At 38.8% G+C, this 22,073-nt stretch overlaps 2 protein-coding genes across 2 annotated transcripts; both read left to right on the forward strand.

Annotated features, from left to right (window-relative positions):
* The first annotated feature begins 4,716 nt into the window (after positions 1-4,716).
* On the forward strand, positions 4,717-8,469 carry PCDHB2 (protocadherin beta 2). Its single transcript, XM_047877686.1, has one exon. The coding sequence runs from the start codon at positions 5,121-5,123 to the stop codon at positions 7,512-7,514; it is 2,394 nt and encodes a 797-aa protein (XP_047733642.1). The 5' UTR covers positions 4,717-5,120; the 3' UTR covers positions 7,515-8,469.
* A 2,245-nt stretch (positions 8,470-10,714) lies between these two features.
* Positions 10,715-14,355, forward strand: PCDHB3 (protocadherin beta 3). The gene has a single exon (XM_047870348.1). The coding sequence runs from the start codon at positions 11,229-11,231 to the stop codon at positions 13,584-13,586; it is 2,358 nt and encodes a 785-aa protein (XP_047726304.1). The 5' UTR covers positions 10,715-11,228; the 3' UTR covers positions 13,587-14,355.
* The last annotated feature ends 7,718 nt before the right edge of the window (positions 14,356-22,073 follow it).

Genomic DNA, 22,073 nt, shown 5'->3' on the forward strand with positions numbered 1-22,073 from the left:
ACTCATAAACACACACACACTCTCTCAAAATAAATAAACTTTAAATAAACATAGATAATGGTTTTTAAAAACCCATTAATAAAATCCATAGATTCCAAGGCAATACTAAAGTACAGTGTGTATTCTGAGATCATCAATTATGAAGGACTTTCTGGAAAGTATATTGTCCTGATGTAAAGAGGACTCCACTCCTGTTAATCATGTCATTAATTATGAACTACATCCCAGGGCACTAGTTTGGGACCTTAGTTGCTGTTTTCTGTTTCAGATCCAAACCAGATAAACAATAGAGATGTTTTGTCTTCATAATACCTTCCCTACACCCTAAAACCTTTGGTTGAGATGGACATTAAAAATACAAGTACAATTCTATTATCACTTCCAGAAATCAGGAGTTTCTCAAGCTGAAAATGAAACGTAATATAGCCATATTTTTATTTTCACCAAATGGCCTCTACTTAACAAGCAAGAGAACACAGCTTCTGAGAGCATGTGCTCTAGTAGCACATGTAGCTGCTGTAGATACTTAGAAAACTGCCCAAGTAACTACTCCCTCCTGCTGCCCCTCCCTCAAAATGAACACAAAGAACCTGTTTGCTCTGACATCTCTGAATTGTAAGGCCCTAAGTATCAAGTTCTGCATAAGGGAAAGAGCAGCTGTCTCAAATTGAGCAGCATGGTGTCAGTGTGAGTGATAGTGTTTGATGACAATGGCAACTTACCCTTCATATTTTACCTGATGCAGAAAGAGATACCTGATGCAGAAAGATGTTGAAGGTGGCAGCAGTGAACAGAGATTAGGTCTGGAAGGCCTTCGTGTGTTATCAACTATTTATAGGCTTGAATCTCACAGTCTGTTTAACGTGAAATCCCAAGACAGGGAAGTATATACTACCAAGTTTCTGAGTAATAGCAACCTAGCCATGATCTGACTTAAGGTTATAGTCAAGGACACTGAGATGCCACCTTACTCCATGTTCAGACTATGACCTGTTGCTGGTCAGTTGTCTTTTTCAGCTCTACTGACCATATTTTAACAGGTGCCAGGAAAAGTTTTAGACTCCTCACTTAGCATCTACTTGGTCATTATTGTGGTCTCAGTATTCTTCAGCTATCTTATCTGCCTATTCCTTTTCATAGTGTGTGTTCAAATAAGTACCCTAATGTGACAGTACATACTCATAATTGCATTTTCTCATTTTCAAATATTATTTCCTTATATATATTTATCACATTTAAATTGGTAATTTATGCTTTGTATTTTGTAGTCAGATTCTCAGGTTTCCTTCCCGTTGACATATTCTTTGCCTTCCCTTACATCTTTAGACTTCATTATTTATTACTTTTCTGTATTGTATTTGGTAGTTAAAAAACACTTAGGCATATTTTCTTTCTAAAATGAAATTTCAGGGTGAGGGGATGAGCAAAATGGATGAAGGGAATCAAGAAGTACAGACTTCCAGTTACAAAATAAATGAGTCATGGGGATGTAAAAGTACAGCATAAGGAATATAGTCAGTAATACTGTAATAACTTTGTATGGTGACAGATGGTAACTACACTTATCGTGTGAGCATTTTGTAATGCATATAAATATTGAGTCACTATGTTGTATACCTGAAACTAATATAATAGCATATATCAATTATACTTCAATTAATTTTAAAGAGAGAGAGAGAGAGAGAGAGAGAGAGAGAGAGAGAGAGCAACCAAGAAACAGACTCTTAACTACCGAGGACAAACTGATGGTTTCCAGAGGGGAGGTGGACGGGTGATGGGTGAAATAGGTGATAGGGATTAAGGAATGCATTTGTCCTGATGAGCACTGGGTAATGTATGGAATTGATGAATCACTATATTGTACACCTGAAACTAATATAACATCGTATGTTAACTATGCTGGAATTAAAATGAAATAAAATAAAATGAAATTTTAATTGTGCTCTTAGTAAAAATGCAATCATCTATCAGACTGCCAAAACCTGATACAAATTTTAGCTTATTTTAATAATGGGAGAGAAGATATCTGAGATTCTTGGGAAAAAAATCATATAGAGTATATGAAAACATATAAAACATATATATACATATGTACGCATATATACATATCCCTAGGAGAGAGAGAGAAAGAGACGTAGTCCAGTATATACACAATACTAGCCAGAACCCATGGCAATGCCTGGTCAAGACTTTCTTTCAAGGGAACACTTTGTACTAATAGACTATGATAATTCTCCTAAAGCAAAAAATGCCAAGGTTCTTATGCAGGTGTCCCTTTCCCAACCATTAGTTGCACATTCATTCTGGGGGAAGCAAAAAAACAGCATCTTCATATCCCCCACTCGAATCACCTTTATTTTGAAATCCTGCTTGCTTGAGATTTGTAAAATATATATCTTAATGGATTATGGAAAAACTTAGTTGTTTGTATCCTTAGTAATTCAAAAGCAAATTGTTTGAGTATTACCACAGGCCCACAATTTCCACATTAGGATAAGTGCCAGAACACTTGCTATCAAATGAATTTACATTTTTTGTTATAATATTAATATAAACATAATTATGAAAAGAAAAACTAATATCAACAGAATAAAGTAGGCATTTATTTTCTAAATGTTAAGGAACCTGTGATTGCCCAATTTTTTTTTTTACGTAATTACAGAAAATAAATGAGAACTTTAAAAAGTGTTATGTCATGATTACATTTAATAAATCATCCATTCCAGTTTTCTGGAAATACAGGGGATAGAGGAACAGGTCAGATGATACCACAAGGAAACAATCAAGACAAATTCAGAATGTAGAACAACCTACAAGACAATGAGTCTGGATACTGAAAAAAAAACTCAGTATCATAAAAGACGGGACTGTTTTACAATAAATAGATGCAACACCAATACAATCATGAAACTGTTAAAAAACAAATCTTCTAAGACATTCTTTATAACAAGTGGTCAAGAAAGTAAGTGCATTTGTAAAAGGAAATCAAGAGTGCATATGAATTCTTACTAAAGTTAAAGACATTGAGGAAAGATAATAGAAAAATGAGATTCAATAGGGATTGGATTTTAGATAATGTTATGGAATTATTAATTTTGTTAAATGTGCTAATAGGATTATAATTATGTAGGATAATGACTTTATACTTAGGAGATGCCTGCTGAAATATATAGAGGTGAAGTATTATGTCTTCAAATTACTTTCAAATGGGTAAGCAAAAAAGGGGGTATTTGTGTGTAGAATAAAAATATATAAAGATAAAAAATATGTAGACATAATAAATATGGTAAAAATAAGTTTTAAATTTGGATGGAAGTTAGAATTATGTTTGTATAATTCTCTTAACTTTTCTATGTATTTGAAACATTTCTCAATACAAATATTTAATTAGTAGACTCAATATTCTAGAGAAGTTTTAGGTTTTACAGCACATTGAGCAAATACAAAAGGTTCCCATATACCCACTTTCTCTCCCTCACAGTGTTCTCTATTAATATCTTGCATTAGTGTGGTGTGTTTATTATAATTGATGAATCAATATTGACCCATTATTATTAACTAAAGTCTGTAATTTAAATCCGGGTTCACTCTGTGTAGTTTTATGGGTTGTGACAAATGCCTAGTGTCATGTATTCACCATTACAGTATCATAAAGAAAAGTTTCAATGCCTCCCAGATCTCACGTGTTTTACCTCCTAATTCCCCTCCTTCTCCTTCCCTCTGGCAACCACTAATCTTAATGTATCTTTACTTTTGTCTTTTCCAGAATGTCATGTAGTTGCAGAAATAGAGTATGTGCCTTTTCAGACTAGTTTCTTTCACTAAGCAATATGCATTTACATTTCCTACATGTCTTTTTTGGGTTGATAACCCTTCTTTTTATAAACATTTTTTAAATACAAAGAGACAATCTTTAAACACCTAACAACAAATTGCAACATATATATCTTGATTGGCACCTGATTTAACAAATTATCTCTAAAAAGACATTTTAAAAGATAATTGAGAAAAATTCACTACCTACTATTTGATAAGAAATTATTGGCATTGCTAGATGTGACAGCTGATTTGAGGTTATGTAAAAAATGCTCCTGCTGCATCTGGGTGGGTCAGTCAGTTAAGCCTCCGACTCCGGCTCAGGTCATGATCTTGCAGTCTGTGGGTTCAAGCCCTGCATGGGGCTCTGTGCTGACAGCTCAGAGCCTGAAGCCTGCTTTGGGTTCGTGTCTCCCTCTCTCTGCCCCTCCCCTGCTCGAGTGCTCTCTCTCTCTCTCTCTCTCAAAAAAAAAAAAAAACCACCACATTAAAAAAAGAAAATAAAAATATTAATACATTAACATGAAGACATTTTCCGACTACTTTTGGAGATTTTCATGTGGCCCAAATGCATCAAATTTCAGGGAAATGTGAATTGAAAGTGGTCCCCAGAGAAAGAGGAGTAAGAGGAATATTTCATCGTCCTAAGAAAATGTTCTCATTTGAATACTGTGCTTGTCCTGGGTTTCTATAGTTTTTGGTTTCTTTGGGGTGTGAGGATGGTAACCTAAACACCACCGAGATGCAGACATGCCCAACTTCTAAATAAAACTGGGAACTGCCTACTCAAAGCCTTGTTTCCTCCTGGGACTGAAGTTATTCCCTTCCAGTTTCCGAAGTCGATTTTTTTTTCTCATTTAAAAAGAGCCCCTTCGATCTGTGAGAAAACTGGAACGGAAATTTGTCAATGCTTGCCGTGGTTGTTATGGATGCAATGAAAAAGCCTTTGGAGACGCAGATAAGACTTTGAGATATTACTTGAAAATACTGCCTTTAGATGGCCATCTGTCTTGAAAGAAAGGATTAGGATTTTCTTCCTGTTTTGGATAAACACAACACTCGGGAAGGACGCTGGGTGGCGCTGCAGCATTATAAGTAGAACGAAGAGAGCTACCAGCCCGCGCTCCTTGAGCCAAATGCTCCGCTGAAGAAACAAGCAGGAAGGGGAGGCATTTTAAGGTGGTTGCTCCGGGAAATCAGGGCCCTAGGCGTCTCCATTTCTCCCACCATCTACGAGATACTGGGAGATAAGAGCGACAACTCGAGGCGAAGCTGGGTCAAGTTTGCTGGGAGACCGGAAGGCGATGGAGGCCGGAGAGGGAAAAGAACGCTTTCTAAAACAAAGGCAAGTCTTGATATTCTTTGTTTTGCTGGGCATAGCTCAGGTTGCTTCCAAGCCTAAGCAGTACTCAGTGGCTGAGGAAATGGAGAGTGGCACCTTTGTGGCCAATTTGTTAAAAGACCTGGGGCTGGAAGTAAATGACCTAGCTGCGCGGGGGGCTCGGGTCGTTTCCAAAGGGAAAAAAACGCGTTTGCACTTTGATAGGCAGACAGGGAATTTGTTGTTAAATGAGAAACTGGACCGGGAGGAGCTGTGCGGCCTTGCCGAGCCCTGTGTGCTACCTTTCCAGGTATTATTGGAAAATCCCTTGCAGTTTTTTCAGGCCGAGCTATGGATTAGAGATATAAATGATCATTCCCCGGTTTTCCTAGACAAAGAAATACTTTTGAAAATTTCAGAAAGTATCACTCCCGGAACTACTTTCCTAATAGAACGTGCCCAGGACTTAGATGTGGGAAGCAACAGTCTCCAAAGTTACACGGTCAGTCCAAATTCCCACTTCCATCTTAAATTACAAGACAGTTCCGACGGCATATTACCACAGCTGGTGCTGGACAAAGCGCTGGATCGAGAGGAACAGGCTGAGATCAGGTTAACTCTCACTGCGCTGGACGGCGGGACTCCACCCAGGTCTGGCACTGCCCTGGTCCGCATTGAAGTTTTAGACATCAATGATAACGCGCCCGAGTTTGCAAAGCTGCTCTATGAGGTGCAAGTTCTGGAAAACAGTCCCATTGGATTCCAGGTTGCCGTAGTCTCTGCTAGAGATTTGGACATTGGAACCTATGGAGAAATATCTTATGTATTTTCCCAAGCCTCTGAAGATATTCGCAAAACTTTTCAAATAAATGCAAAGTCAGGAGAACTCATTTTAACACAGAAACTGGATTTCGAATCCATTCAGAGTTATACATTAACTATTCAGGCGACAGATGGTGGAGGCCTATCTGGAAGTTGCATGGTGTTTGTCCAAGTGATGGATTTGAATGACAACCCTCCGGAACTGACTATGTCAACACTTATCGATCACATCCCAGAAAACTTGCAGGAGACCATAATTGCTGTATTCAGTGTTTCAGATCCTGACTCGGGAGACAATGGAAGAATGGTTTGCTCCATTGAAGATGATCTTCCTTTCTTCCTTAAACCTTCTGTTGAGAATTTTTACACTCTACTGACAAACACACCTCTGGACCGAGAGACCAAATCCGAGTACAACATCACCATCACCGTCACCGACTTAGGGACCCCCAGGCTGAAAACGCAGCACAACATAACCGTGACGGTCTCCGACGTCAACGACAACGCCCCCGCCTTCAGCCAAACCACCTACACCCTGCGCGTCCGCGAGAACAACAGCCCCGCCCTGCACATCGGCAGCGTGAGCGCCACGGACAGGGACTCGGGCGCCAACGCCCAGGTCACCTACTCGCTGCTGCCGCCCGCGGACCCGCAGCTGCCCCTGGCCTCCCTGGTGTCCATCAACGCGGACAACGGGCAGCTGTTCGCGCTCAGGTCCCTGGATTACGAGGCGCTGCGGGCGTTCGAGTTCGGCGTGCGCGCGGCCGACCGCGGCTCGCCCGCGCTCAGCAGCCAGGCGCGGGTGCGCGTGCTGGTGCTGGACGACAACGACAACGCGCCCTTCGTGCTGTACCCGCCGCAGAACGGCTCTGCGCCCTGCACCGAGCTGGTGCCCAGGGCGGCCGAGGCGGGCTACCTGGTGACCAAGGTGGTGGCGGTGGACGGCGACTCGGGCCAGAACGCCTGGCTGTCGTACCAGCTGCTCAAGGCCACGGAGCCCGGGCTGTTCGGCGTGTGGGCGCACAACGGCGAGGTGCGCACGGCGCGGCTGCTGAGCGAGCGCGACGCCGTCAAGCACAGGCTGGTGGTGCTGGTCAAGGACAATGGCGAGCCGCCGCGCTCGGCCAGCGTCACGCTGCACGTGCTGCTGGTGGACGGCTTCTCGCAGCCCTACCTGCCGCTCCCGGAGGTGGCGGCGGCCGAGGCGCGGGCCGACCCGCTCACCGTCTATTTGGTCGTCGCCTTGGCGTCCGTGTCGTCGCTCTTCCTGTTCTCGGTGCTGGTGTTCGTGGCGGTGCGGCTGTGCAGGCGGAGCCGGGCGGCGTCTGCGGGTCGCTGCTCGGGGCCTGAGGGCCACTTTCCGGGCCACCTGGTGGACGTCAGCGGCGCGGGGACGCTGTCCCAGAGCTACCAGTACGAGGTGTGTCTGACGGGAGGATCTGGGACCAACGAATTTAAGTTCCTCAAGCCGATTCTCCCCAATTTCCTTGGTCTCGGTGAGGAGAGGGTTCATGAAGCAAACCCCAGTTTCAGGAATAGCTTTAAATTCAGTTAAGTATTAATTAATAAGGGTCTACTGAGCCTAGTCTCCGTTAATTTGTGTAAAGTCTTTTTGTACTGCCTTGCCCACTTGGATTCTTTTTATTTGGTGTTGGGTAGCTATCCTATTCCATTCAGTGCATGCTACTGGTGTTTCTAAATGCCTTCGTTTGTGGTGTAAGGAATGCAGATTTCTTTTTGTTGATTAGTCTCACTGTAACTTAATTCAACTTAAAGTGTGAAAGTAAACTTTGTATTTTCTGAAGTCTTTAATTTTTAAGTTAGAGCATCTTTTTCCAAATTCACCTTCCACAGTTCCTAGGTTACTTTGCAGAACTTAAAATTTAAAATATTTTTTAAATGTTTGCAATCACTACATAAGCTTATTCTTTTTCCAGAATATTTGTGTTTTGTATATTCTCTTAAACTAGTATAACTTTAATTCTCTTCACTCACATTGGCTAAAACTTGTAAGATATATATGTTCATGAACACTAAAGCAATGTCTCACATTTTTCTAAATATGTATTTCCTTAAAGTATCCTTAAATGGAAGTTATGATTCCTTTGAGATTGTGACAACCTTGACTGTTGGATTCTACAAACCATTCATATTAAAATGCTCAATAAATCAACCACTAATATTCTCAAATGTAGTTAAATAAGTAGCATATGTCCAGTCGTTTTCAAAGCCATGTAATTCTTAATGCTTTCTATTAAAATTTTTTTCTTTAAACTTTTCACATCAATTCCCCTTTTAAAATATTAGTTTTAGCAATTACAAACATCTATTAACTTTGAGCAAGTCCTTAAAATCCAAAAGATATGAGGAAATAAACATGTCTTTGTCCTTCACCAAATTTTAGAAACTTCAAATGTAGTTTGGCATTGCATGTTTCAAAAATTTTGGATTGTTTATAATTCCTTTGGGAATAAGCCTGTGAGGAAAAGATTTATCTTGGTCTGGGCATTATTTTGTGTTCTTCTTCTTCTTCTTTTTTTTTTTTTTTTTTTTTTTTTTTTTTGCACCACTATTTTTCCCTGTTCAGTTTCCTAGGGTTTTCAAAGCTCTTTTCTTTTTTTAAGTTTATTTATTTTGAGAGAGAGAGAGAGAAAGCATGTGTGATGGGGGGAGGGGCAGAAAGAGAGGAGAGAGAATTCCAAGCAGGCTATCAGATAAAAGCCGGTTCTGGGGCTTGAACCCACTAACCGTGAGATGACAACCTGAGCTGAAATCAAGAGTTGGAAGCTTAACCAACTGAGCCACCCAGGTGCCCCAAAGCTTTTTTCTTTTTATGTGCTTGAATATGTGTCTCACTAGCTACCCTTTTATTGCATGACTAGTGTAGTAACTGGAAGATTATAAGTTCTTAACAAAATTTTTAAATGATTGAAAGGAAAAAGTGTCTTTTCTTCACCTGTGATATTTTGATATTTAAAGACACTAAGATACTCATAGGACAAAATTTTGCTGGCATTAAATGCTCTCTGATGTTTAAGGAATTACATATATAATTTTTGTTTACTAATTGAACCGATGATCACTGTTGTTCAAGCAATATGCAGTTTCAGTCCCCTGTCTCTCTCGTTCAACATATTTTTGCTTTTCCCTTTCTGCTTAATTGGAGTCTCCTCTCCTGCCTTCTAACTTAAGGAATACATATGGAGAAACTGTTTTTTTTTATTTTATAATTTAAATTTCAGTGTATAATTCCCTAATTCATCCAACTTTATTTGTTGTAGTTCAATTTCTGATCCATACATTAAAACACATTTTTAATTCTTAATGTTCTTTAATCTGTCTTTAAATTATTGTATATTATGTTTATTTGAATGAGCTATACTATTAAAATTATAATATGAATTTTAAAGGTGTCCTATTGAGATTAGCAATGTAGAGCACTATCTTACTTTCAAAATTCTCTGATCACCCAACTTGTTACCTGTAGAATCTTGGACAAGTCACATAATTTCTGTCCTATCAAAAGGATAACAGCTATTTCTATAACTTGAAATCATGACTAAGGTAATACAAAGATATAGAAGTGCAATCGCTGTTATTTTAGCGTTACTAATATTAAGAGTAAACCTAATAGAGGATCCTTCATGTAGCATTCCTAATTATTGTGAAGATGCTAGATTGAACACGTGATATTTGCATTGTTTCATTTCTCTGCTTAAAACCTTGCAATATCTTCGTTTTATTCTTAGAATAAAATTCAGTCACCCATTATTTGCCCTCAGTTTATTTCTCCATCCTTCTCTTCCCACTTACTCTTGAGACACTAAGTTTTAGGTGCACTGTCCTTTTATTATCTAGAATAGCTATACTTTACTATTGCATGGCCTTTACATATCAGTTTTTCATTTATGGGTTCTTCCCATTTTACAGTTTTAGCCTGGCAAACATCTTTTTTTGAATGTTTATTTATTTATTTATTGAGAAAGAGGGAGAGAAAGCATGAGTGGGAGAAGGGCAGAGAGAGAGAGAGAATTCCAAGCAGGCCCTCCACTGTAGGTACAGAGCCCAATTCAGTCCCACTAACCATGATGAGATCATGACCGGAGCAGAAATCGAGTCAGATGCTTAACCCACTGAGCCACCCAGGCATCCCAAGTCTAGAAAACATCCTTCATGTTCCAGACTAAATGGCACAACTTTGACAAAACTTTTTCAACCCCCCAACTCATTAGGTCAGGTCCCCTATTGCATATTTTCATGCACTCAGTACCTTTCCTATATAGCACAAACTGTTATATTTGTTTGTTTGAACATATATTTAAAGTCTGTTTACCCCCTTAGATTGAAAACCATATAAGATATATAGACACAGTCTGTCCTGTTACCACTAGATGCTTAACTTCTACAAACTCAACAAATAGCTATTTCCACAGATGAAATACAGTTGTACAGTTAATAGTTAATATAGATGAAACCAGTAATTATAAAAAGGAGAAATCTGTGTTCCTTGAGTGATTGTGAAAATTTGATAGAAATTAGGCATTTGTGGTCTCTGGATAATATCCCCTGACATGATCTATTATCATTTTTTGTCACCTTACATGAGATAATCTTTTCATAGTATTTTTTTCTGAGTATAAATGCAACTGATGCGCATTATACAAACTCTGGAAAATAAGAGAAAAACGCAAATAGGATATGAAGCATGTCATAATTTAAAAAACAATCTTTTAAGGTTTACGTGTAATAATTACAGAAGGGCAGGCGGAGTAGCCCTAGCAGCGAAATCATATAAAGAATCAAAATCATGTAAATGAGGACTCCACCAGAGACAGTGGGATTTTTTTTTAGATAACAGCACATTTCATTTACCTCGGTTGTGTTAGTTTCACTGATATAACACAAGAACCTCCTCCAACAGCGTCATATGGGTTTGATAAGGGGAATACGCGATTAAAATATCGAAACAACACCCAAACCCCTCTCGCCCAAACAAAACACCTTCTCCGGAGATTTTTAAACTGCCAGCCAACGCATGGTGGCACTGTTGTCTAAGAAGGCGAATTAAACCACAGGAACTGTGCGCACTGCGTAAGGCACAGATCCAGTGCCGTAAACTAGGGGTTGTGAGCCTGGGCAGATTTTTAAGCAACCAAAACTGAGCCCTGGAAAGAATTATTCGCTAGGCCTTCTTCAAAGATTGGAAGGCAAAAGACTGCGTTTCCTAGCACTGCCAGAGGCTTAGCTTGGCAATATTTCCAGGAAGAACATGGCCGAAAGCACAATGGAGGCCAGAGGGGAGCGCTTTCTTAGACAAAGGCAAGTCCTGTTTCTGTTTGTTTTTCTGGGTGGGTCTCTGGCTGGGTCTGAGTCAAGACGCTACTCTGTGGTTGAGGAAACAGAGAGGGGCTTTTTAATAGCCAACATAGCAAATGATCTAGGGCTTGGGGAAGGGGAACTGGCTGTGAGGGGTGCACAAGTTGTGTCTAAAGGAAACAAACAGCATTTTCAGCTTAACCATCAAACTGGCGATTTGCACCTGCGTGAGAAATTGGACCGGGAAGAGCTATGCGGCCCCACGGAGCCATGTATACTACATTTTCAGATATTACTGCAAAACCCTTTGCAGTTTATTACAAATGAGCTTCACGTCATAGATGTAAATGACCATTCTCCGGTATTCTTTGAAAATGAAATGCAGCTGAAACTCTTGGAAAACACGCCACCAGGAACCATGATTCCTTTGGGAAATGCTGAGGACTTGGATGTGGGAAGAAACAGCCTCCAAAACTATACGATCACTCCTAATTCCCATTTCCACGTTCTCACACGCAGTCGTAGGGATGGAAGAAAGTACCCACAACTAGTGCTGGACAAATCTCTGGACCGTGAGGAGCAGCCAGAGTTCATTTTGACTCTTACCGCGCTGGATGGCGGCTCTCCACACCGGTCTGGGATCGCCGAGATCCACATCCTGGTCTTAGACATAAACGACAATGCCCCAGAATTTACACAGACACTCTACGAGGTTCAGATTCTAGAGAACAGCCCCCTTAACTCTGTTGTTGTCACTGTCTCAGCTACTGATTTAGATACAGGAAATTTTGGGACAGTATCATATGCATTTTTTCATGCTTCTGAAGAAATTCGTAAAACTTTTCAGCTAAATCCAGTTACTGGTGATATCCAGCTAGTCAAATATTTGAATTTTGAGGAGATGAATACTTATGAACTGGACATAGAAGCCAAAGATGGCGGAGGCCTTTCAGGAAAAACAACAGTGATAGTTCAGGTGGTTGATGTGAACGACAACCCACCAGAACTGACATTGTCCTCAATTACCAGCCCTATCCCTGAGAACTCTCCAGAGACTGTGGTGGCTGTTTTCAGTGTTTCTGATCTAGACTCTGGAGAAAATGGAAGAATTATGTGTTCCATCGAGGACAGTCTCCCCTTCATCCTTAAACCCTCTGTTGAGAATTTTTACACCCTACTGACAAACACACCTCTGGACCGAGAGACCAAATCCGAGTACAACATCACCATCACCGTCACCGACTTGGGGACCCCCAGGCTGAAAACGCAGCACAACATAACCGTGACGGTCTCCGACGTCAACGACAACGCCCCCGCCTTCAGCCAAACCACCTACACCCTGCGCGTCCGCGAGAACAACAGCCCCGCCCTGCACATCGGCAGCGTGAGCGCCACGGACAGGGACTCGGGCGCCAACGCCCAGGTCACCTACTCGCTGCTGCCGCCCGCGGACCCGCAGCTGCCCCTGGCCTCCCTGGTGTCCATCAACGCGGACAACGGGCAGCTGTTCGCGCTCAGGTCCCTGGATTACGAGGCGCTGCGGGCGTTCGAGTTCGGCGTGCGCGCGGCCGACCGCGGCTCGCCCGCGCTCAGCAGCCAGGCGCGGGTGCGCGTGCTGGTGCTGGACGACAACGACAACGCGCCCTTCGTGCTGTACCCGCCGCAGAACGGCTCTGCGCCCTGCACCGAGCTGGTGCCCAGGGCGGCCGAGGCGGGCTACCTGGTGACCAAGGTGGTGGCGGTGGACGGCGACTCGGGCCAGAACGCCTGGCTGTCGTACCAGCTGCTCAAGGCCACGGAGCCCGGGCTGTTCGGCGTGTGGGCGCACAACGGCGAGGTGCGCACGGCGCGGCTGCTGAGCGAGCGCGACGCCGTCAAGCACAGGCTGGTGGTGCTGGTCAGGGACAATGGCGAGCCGCCGCGCTCGGCCAGCGTCACGCTGCACGTGCTGCTGGTGGACGGCTTCTCGCAGCCCTACCTGCCGCTCCCGGAGGTGGCGGCGGCCGAGGCGTGGGCCGACCCGCTCACCGTCTACTTGGTCGTCGCCTTGGCGTCCGTGTCGTCGCTCTTCCTGTTCTCGGTGCTGGTGTTCGTGGCGGTGCGGCTGTGCAGGCGGAGCCGGACGGCGTCTGCGGGTCGCTTCTCGGGGCCCGAGGGCCACTTTCCGGGCCACCTGGTGGACGTCAGCGGCGCGGGGACGCTGTCCCAGAGCTACCAGTACGAGGTGTGTCTGACGGGAGGATCTGGGACCAGTGAGTTCAAGTTCCTCAAACCGATTATGACCAATGGTCTGGTTCAAGACACTGAGTGAGACTAAAGCAAAGCTCCAATTTTAATGATAGTTTAGGTCAAAAAGTAATTGTTTGGCTATGATTGTTTTCTTTTATAATCAAGAATCTTTAGTTGATGTAATATCGTCTTTAAATATTGATTTTACTTTGTGGGTTTTGTTAATCCTCGTGTATTCTTTTTTATCTGCTTCCTGTCTTAGTAATGCAGTCTTAATGCCTCTTTTCTTTTTCTAATAGGTGAGCAAAAATAGATTCATTATCTTTTAATGGTGATTTCAAACAAGTTTACTTTAAGGAACTATCTCAAATTCTCTATCCAAAGCAATGTAGATAGAGTTCCAAAACAGTAATCTTGTAATTTACCCTGTTGAGTACAGTCAGATAATGTTCTTTATAATATACTTAAAGCAGCTTTGTAGTTAATGAAGTTTGTGGATAGATTAAAATGTGTTTTCTCTAAGCTGTACCTTCTTCAAGGTACACCATGTTTTTAGGGACAATACATTTAGTTCATTTTATGTTTTGACATTTGCAATTAATATTTCAATATTTTTACATTTACGTTGTCATAAATGCACACAAAATGCAGGCTATAAGGCAAATTACTCTTGGATTTGGCTAGAATATTCTCATGAAGACTGAAGAAAAAAAATAAACCTACAGCATTTTGAAAAACAGATTGTGCTTTTACATTTTGCATGAAAATGTTGTTTAGTGGGGCATCTGATGCTATGACAATTTAGTGTGTAAATTCTGAGAGAAGTTATCAACCTAAGAGTCGTTTTTTAATAATTTCAAGAAAGCACATACATGTATGATCTCTAAATGCTTTATGTAAAAGTAGTGTCCCATCCAATCCTACTTTTAAAATTAATATCTACTTGGCATTTAGATGGTGATATATGAGGGAAATCTATAACAAAAATTATAATATATACATATATGTATATTATATAATTTTATTATATTTTATAAAATTATATAATTTTATTATATATATGTATACATACATATATATGTAACTTTTGTTTTTTGTCTTGGTTCTCTTCTCCTGATTTCAACCTGACATGACCCGGGATTATAGATGGTCCTTCTGAGGACTGTCCATCCACACTAGCATTCTACCACCTACAATGTAATTAAAAGATATACAAGAATAGGTAGTTCTAAAGAAGACAGAGCAAGGGGCTCCTGGGTGGCTCCAGTTGGTTGAATGACTGATTTGACTCAGGTCATGAATCTCACAGTTTGTGAGTTTGAGCCTTGCATCAGGGCCTGTGCTGATAGGTCAGAACCTCCAACCTGCTTCAGATTCTGTGTCTCCCTCTCTCTCTGCCCCTCTCCACTCATTCATTTTCTCTTTCTCTCTCTCTCAGAAGTGAATAAACATTGAAATTTTTCTAAAAGAGCAGCATCATTGTGAAAGTCTAAATTAGCTATAACTATGAATAAAATCTGGAAGCAACCAAAGTCACATTTTATGGCTATTTTGAGTGAAAGAGAAAAACTTATTTTTAAGTGATAAAATATTTAGTCCCCAGTTAAATAAGTTGATTAGGAAAAAATTGGTTTTCTTCTTGAAGGCATTTTCTCATCCAGAAGGACAGAACTTTCCAAGAATTGAATGCTTATGACTAGAAAGAAAACTGAAGTTTCTCAACAAATTTGAAAATCCCCAAAAGAGAAGAAGAATTTAAGATTGACATGCCTTCAGTCATATTTTAAAGTGCAGCTATAAATGGTGTCATTTTACATAACTGAGATCAAATGCATGAATCCTTAATAATCAGGGGAAAGAGTATTTTTCTTTCATTGATGAAGCACTTTATAGAGATATTTTAATGTGGCTCTTCTGTTTAGATCTTTTTTTTTCTTCTTTTCATAAATTGGCTGAATTTTCATTAAGAGAGGAAAAGATCAAAGAATTGTGACCAAGTCTTCTCTGTTTGGCTGACTTAGTCCTAGGTAGTATCAGAGCTACTATTCCATTGTGGAAAGTATAGAAAGCAGTTCTTTTTTTGGCCAATATGGTATATGATTTGGGACTAAAGTTGGAGGAGCTATATGCTGAGCACTCATTTAGACCCAGAAGACAGAAGAACAGACGCTGTTAGTAACTTGGTAGATCCATTGAATTCACCTATTGTTGAGTGAACAGAATTTAGTAAAGCCAGAAAAGATCTTCTAGACTAAATTTGAAGATTAGAAACAATTACACCTTACTCTTGTTTCAAAGTTGATTTTTATTTCTATGCTGTTGGAAAGTTTTTCCCTTTTATTTAAAGACAATTTTCAAAAACTTCTTTATCCGGATATTAAGTACAGGACAGAGAAGGTACCATATGTATAGTACTATGTATTGTGGCCACTTTTTGGAATTCCCATACTGAAAGTCTGGTACAAGGTAAAAGCGATGACCTTCTATGTTAATGATAATTTTTAGTAGTCTTCTGTGAGGACTAGTAAGTTCATTACTGTGAATTATTTCCAAATTGATCTCTAATATTCTAATTTTCAAAAAGTAAGAGAAATTAAAATGGCTCCTCTGCCCAAATATACTAAATAACCTTACTAGACTTTAAGGAACTTGACAGTAGAATCTGTTTCTGTTTTATTCAGACTTGTATCTCCAACACATGGCATTATGCCTCACACATAGTAGATGCTTGAATAACTTTTGCTGAATGAGTAATTTTTAAAAAATATTTGAGAAGTCAATGAATTTTTCAAGAGCTCATTTACTTGGTACTTATCTGTACACTGAATTTCAAAAGAACTAGCTACATTCAGAAAGGGCTGGGGATTGATAATGCCAATTTCCATAGAACCAATATATTATTTAGGTGTCTTCCTTCACTTGTGTGGGGATTTCTGGAAACTCAGAGAATTGTAAAACAATGTACTGATCTCCAGTTGGGTTCCAGATGCACTTGCTCACATCTTTGATTTCAGCAATAAAGAAGAAATGAAATAAAAGTAATTTATAAAAGCACTGTCAACTTCCCAGACCTTCTGTTTACCAAATTAACTTCCTGAAATCTGTATTTAAATTCACTAGCCTCTAATCGATTATTCTCTTGAACTCTGGTTAGTCCTCGTGGTATAAAAATTAAGTGAAATTTGCAAGATCTGAAAGTCTTTGAATAAACTTTAAAGTAGCCAGTCATTAATGTATTTTCAAAATGTAATTCTAGATAGTGTACATTCTTTTACCTCTCTGAAAACATAAATTCATAAATAAATATTTCCTTGACATTCACAATCTAGTTTTTAACACTTAAAAGCAAAGAAATGACAATGAATTTAAAACTTTTATGTAGGTTAAAAAACTAAACTATATTCAAGTATCACTCATTAAAACTAATGAAGTAAGTTACCATACTTTTTAGAACTCTTTCTTAATCCTTAAATATGGCTTCCTTGTAAATGAGGACTTTTTTTTTTTAAATGCAAGTTTTTCTGTACATGTCACTACCTTTATTCTCTATTTATACTTGCTTCTTAGGGTAGCTTGCTGTATATTTTAAAGCTAGAAATCTATACTTTTATGTATAATAGTTCTCTTCTTAGCCAATAGTTTGGTTGAACATAGATATTTAAATCTAAACTCATTTTCCTTCTGTTCTTTGGTATTCAACACTATTGATTAAAAGTATGAACTCAGTATAGTTGCCATTTTTTATCTGTAAACTTCTTTATTTTATTTTTTTAAAGTAATCTCTATTCCCACTATGGGGCTTAAGCTCATACCCCAAGATCAAAGTCACATGCTCTACCAACTGAGCCAGCCAAGAGCCCCTTCTTTACTCTGTTTTAGATTTTTTACCTTTATCCCGATGTTCTGGTACTTTCTCGGTCTCAGCCTGAGATTCACCCAATAATCTTTTCAAAATTAATATTTGATAAGTTTTCATAACAGCTTGTTCTTTATTTACAACTTATTTTTTGTTTGAGGACATTAAATGTCTTTTACTCTTAAGTTCTTTCCATATTGTTCTGAATCTGTGTTTGTTATGTATACATTCTTTTATCTGTTGAGTGCATTTTTCACACTGTTAGTCTTCCTCATATGCTTGGTGATACTTTACTGATCACTCCTCTCCTACTGGAGGTTTCACTCACACCAGTACTGGTTTTGGTAGCCTTATTGAAGGGAGGAAAGAGGAGTCTCACGGTGGTTCCAGTCCCAGGTTCTACAAACCCAAGCCTTAATTAAGAAGCTTAGCTCAACTTTGTCAGACACAGAAGTTTGAGACCAACACCTAATGATGTGTTTGATTTGGTCCTGCTCTCCCTACTACAGAGTAGGTGGTCCTACTCTGCATTTGCTCCATGAGGCAAAATCGCAGGGACTATCACCCTCTGCCTCTTGTTTATCTTGGTGTCTGTTAAGCTGTAGACTTGGGAGCTAATGGAGACATTTTTTACTTTTCAATCTTCAGAGTAAACAAACTGATTTTGAGGAAAGTCAAGTTGTAGCTGAAGTAATTGATACATAGGGTTTACCTACAGGAAAAAAAATCATAGTCTTTATTAATATATATGACACTGCTGCACATGGTAGTCCTGGATGACACACATACTTGCTGGATGGCCAGAAAAACTTGCTGCAAAACTATCTTATATTATGCATTGAGCTGGTGCCACATAAAACAAGGTGGTAACCTGGATGTAACTTGAGTTAAAACTCAGGACTATTTTATCAATGATTCAAAGCTTCAGAGTACTTGATGTTTACATGTCGAAGTATGGAGCACTGAAGCATAACTACTAGGCTCCTAAGTGACAGGCACAGCCAGGCACAAGCTGTTGCTGTTATTAAGGACTATAAGCCACCTCCATTTGACATGGTCTAGGACCTATCCCAGCCTGACCTGTCATTCCCTGAACCTCCACATAAGTCTACTCAGCTGACAGGTTCTCTATCCTCTTGATCACTGAGTTGACTCAGCCATCTTCCACTCTCGGTTTTCTGCTCCTGTTGTGGAGGACTAACAGGGAACCTTCAGTGGACTACTTCTCATAAGGCCATTTTTTGAGTATTTGGGGGATATCAACATCATTGGGACTTAGTTGCAGAACTATTAATGTGAGAGGTTTCTGACCAGAATATCAGAGACATATGGGTTCAGATTTCTAAAGTCATTTGGCTCCAGATAATATGGGCTGTCTATGAGGAAGAGCTTTGATGAGAAACTCAACTTCTAGAACAATTTAGGGTTTATCAAAAATTAAAATTGTGTTCTCTATTGTCATTTTCAGATTTGTTTTGCCTAAATTTATCTCTGGGGAAGTGAATTTTTTCATCTTGAATGTTTTCCTATTCAAGAAGGTTTAATAAGTAATCAAAAAACTTTCCAGGGGCTCCTGGGTGGCTCAGTTGGTTAAGCATCCATCTCTTGATTTTGGTTCAGGTCATGATCTCATGGTTTCTGAGTTTGTGCCCGGTGTCAGGCTCTGAACTGACAGCATGGAGCCTACTTGGGACTCTCTCTCTCCCTGTCTCTCTGTCCCTCCCCTGCACTCTCTCTGTCTCTCTCAAAATAAATAAACTTAAAAAAATAATAATACTATTTTTAAAAAAATTTACACAAAGAAAGTCCCAGGACTAGAATTCTATTGAATGTTTAAAAAATTAACACCAGTCCGTCACAAACCTGATTTTAAAAAGAGGAGCAGGGACCACTTCCCAATTCATTCTGTGAGGCCCATATTATTCTGATGTTAAATGCAGGCAAAGATAACACAAGAAAAGAAAACTCTATGCCATTATCCCTTACGAATATAGATGCAAAAATTCTCACCCAAATATTAGCAACCTGACTCCAGCAACATATGAAAGGGATTAAACACCACAGCCAAGTGGAATTTATCCCAGAAATCAAAAGCTGGTTTAACATATGAAAATCAGTCAATAAAATATACCATATTAACAAAAAGGGAAAAGCCATACAATCATCTCAATTTACACAGAAAAAGCACTTTACAAAGTCTAACACCTTTTCATGATAAAAACACTTAACAAATTAGTAAGAATAGGAAATGTCCTCAACCTGATAATGGGCAATTATAAAAACCCACAGCCAACTTCATATTTAATGGTGAAAGATGAGAAATGAACAAGAATGCCCCTTCTCCCTGCTTCTATTTAATATTGTACTGGAAATCTAGCCAGGGCAATTAGATGAGAAAAAGAAAATCATTCAGATTGAAAAGAAGTAAAAGCATATTTGTGGATGACATGATCTTGCCTAAAGAAAATCCTCAGGAATCCACAAAAGTTACTAAAATTAATAAATGAGTTCAGAAGGGTTGGAGGATACAAGATCAACGTACAAAAATCAATTGTATTTCTATACACTAGCATTGGACAATCCAAAAAGGAAATGAAGAAAACAATTCCATTAATGATAGCATCAAAAAGAATAAAATGCTTAGGAACAAATTTAACAAAATAAGTGCAAGACTTGTACACAACAAAGCATCACTGAAAGAAATTAAAGCTGACTTAAATAAATGGAAAGTGTTCATGGACTGGAAGACTTGACATTGTTGAAATGATGATACCTCCCAAATTGTCAAATTGGTCTACAGGTTCAATGCAATCCCTATCAATATCCCAGCCAGATTTGTTTTGTTTTGTTTTGTTTTGTTTTGTTTTGTTTTGGAAATTGGCAAATTGACCTTAAAATTCATATGGAAATATAGGGGACCCAGAATAGCCAAAAAGTCTTTGAAAAAGAACAACAGATTTGGAAGACTCATACTTCCTGAGTTTAAAGATGTATTGTGAGGCAGACATTAGATGTTTGAAATTTTTGATACATTGAACATATAATCTCTTTATTTAGTATGTCCCACAAGGAATTATTAGAAATTGTCTTAGATTACATCATAAATTTCTCAAGCCAAATTCTCATTATTCAAATATCTACTTTCTAAATTTGCATTTCAATACATGTGATAAAAATATCTTATAGATTTAGTTTGGAATTTTAGCTCATATTAATAATAATTTTAGTTTGCTTTCACCAGTGAGCTGTATTGTTTGCTTTATAGTTATTTCACTCAAATGGCAAGCCTGAGGTATCTAATTTATCTATCTAGTAGAAACAAATCTCAAAAATTTATAAGACTTTCTTACAAAATCCACAAACCATCAATATTAACCAATTATTAATGTTAGTTTAATATTTTGAAATAATATTAAAGTGCAATTTAAGGAACTAAAAATACTAATTAAAATCTAATACCTATTTCACCAATTAATTTCTCTTTCTCTCAACAATTAATGTTCAAACTCCTTCTACTTTCCCCCTTAAAAACAGCCCTCAAGTCATCATGAAGTTTGAAAAAATTCTTACTGTTTTTTTAAAACAAGTGAGAGTATTCAAAACTTCAGAGTATGGATTTTGCATTTTGAATTTTCCATCTACTTGTATTCAAATACCTTTAAAATGATTTTTAGCTTTTCTTCAATGAAATTTAAAGTTCTTGCCTATATTTTACCAGGGAGATATTAAAACTATTCTCTCTCTCTTTGTATACTCAAAATGGAAAAAATACTTTAAATGTCATATTTCAGGTCCTGCAAAAGTTGTGTAAATTGTTGTATGAATCCTTCAGAATGGATAATGCAACTTTCCTGACTGGAATAGAATGGTTTTTTGGGTGATCATTATTTATATCATTAACTCCTCCTCCATGCAGGGAAAATATAATAGTCTGTTTTTAAATTTAGCAGTTTATTTGGGGGGAATAATCTATGATGTAATATGTTAGACAGTCCTTTTAGGCCATCTTTCTTGATTTTAACTTCACATACTAGTAACATTTCAAAAGAGCATACATAGATATCTTTTTCTCCAATAATTAAGGCTATAGGGAATTCATTAAATATGTCATTCTTAATTTTTATTTTTTACCTAATTAATGGTCACAACAAAGCACTATTAGTTTCCCCTCCAATTCCTAAGTTTTGTAAGCACCTCTTTTTGCTGGTTTCTAACTCTAAAGGAAGACAGACCATCTTGAAGATGGTCATCTTAGGTTAACTACAAACTTGAACATAAATATATCTCACCTATGATGTCTATGTACCCAAGACTTAAATTTGGATCTACATTATCTAAAAAGTTGCCCACTTCTCCAATTCCACTTATGTAGATAAGAGAATAGATTCTGGAGCCACACACAAACAACAGTTTGAATCCCAGCTCTGCCATTTCATATGATGTGTGATTATGGGTAGGTTATTTAAACCTAAATTTCTTCATCTATAAAATGCAGATGATAAGAGTGTCCACCTCATAAGGTTGTTGGGAGATCAAATGAATTAATATATGTAATTGCTTAGAGTATTACATAGAATGGCATATAGAGACACATTTGTGTTAATGTTATCTAGATTTCATTTGCTTTGGATTGACAAAAGGAACTGAAAAGAGCTGGTTTGCAACACTGTTTGAATGTCAACAAATAGGAATAAGCAAATGAAATATAGTTTG

This window comes from Prionailurus viverrinus, chromosome A1 (genome assembly GCF_022837055.1).
Source record: "Prionailurus viverrinus isolate Anna chromosome A1, UM_Priviv_1.0, whole genome shotgun sequence".
Taxonomy (NCBI): Eukaryota; Metazoa; Chordata; class Mammalia; order Carnivora; family Felidae; genus Prionailurus; species Prionailurus viverrinus.

What these genes read in the sequence shown, in the direction of transcription:
- PCDHB3 (XM_047870348.1), top strand. Translation starts at nt 11,229, where the DNA reads ATGGCCGAAAGCACAATGGAGGCCAGAGGGGAGCGCTTTCTTAGACAA.
- PCDHB2 (XM_047877686.1), top strand. Translation starts at nt 5,121, where the DNA reads ATGGAGGCCGGAGAGGGAAAAGAACGCTTTCTAAAACAAAGGCAAGTC.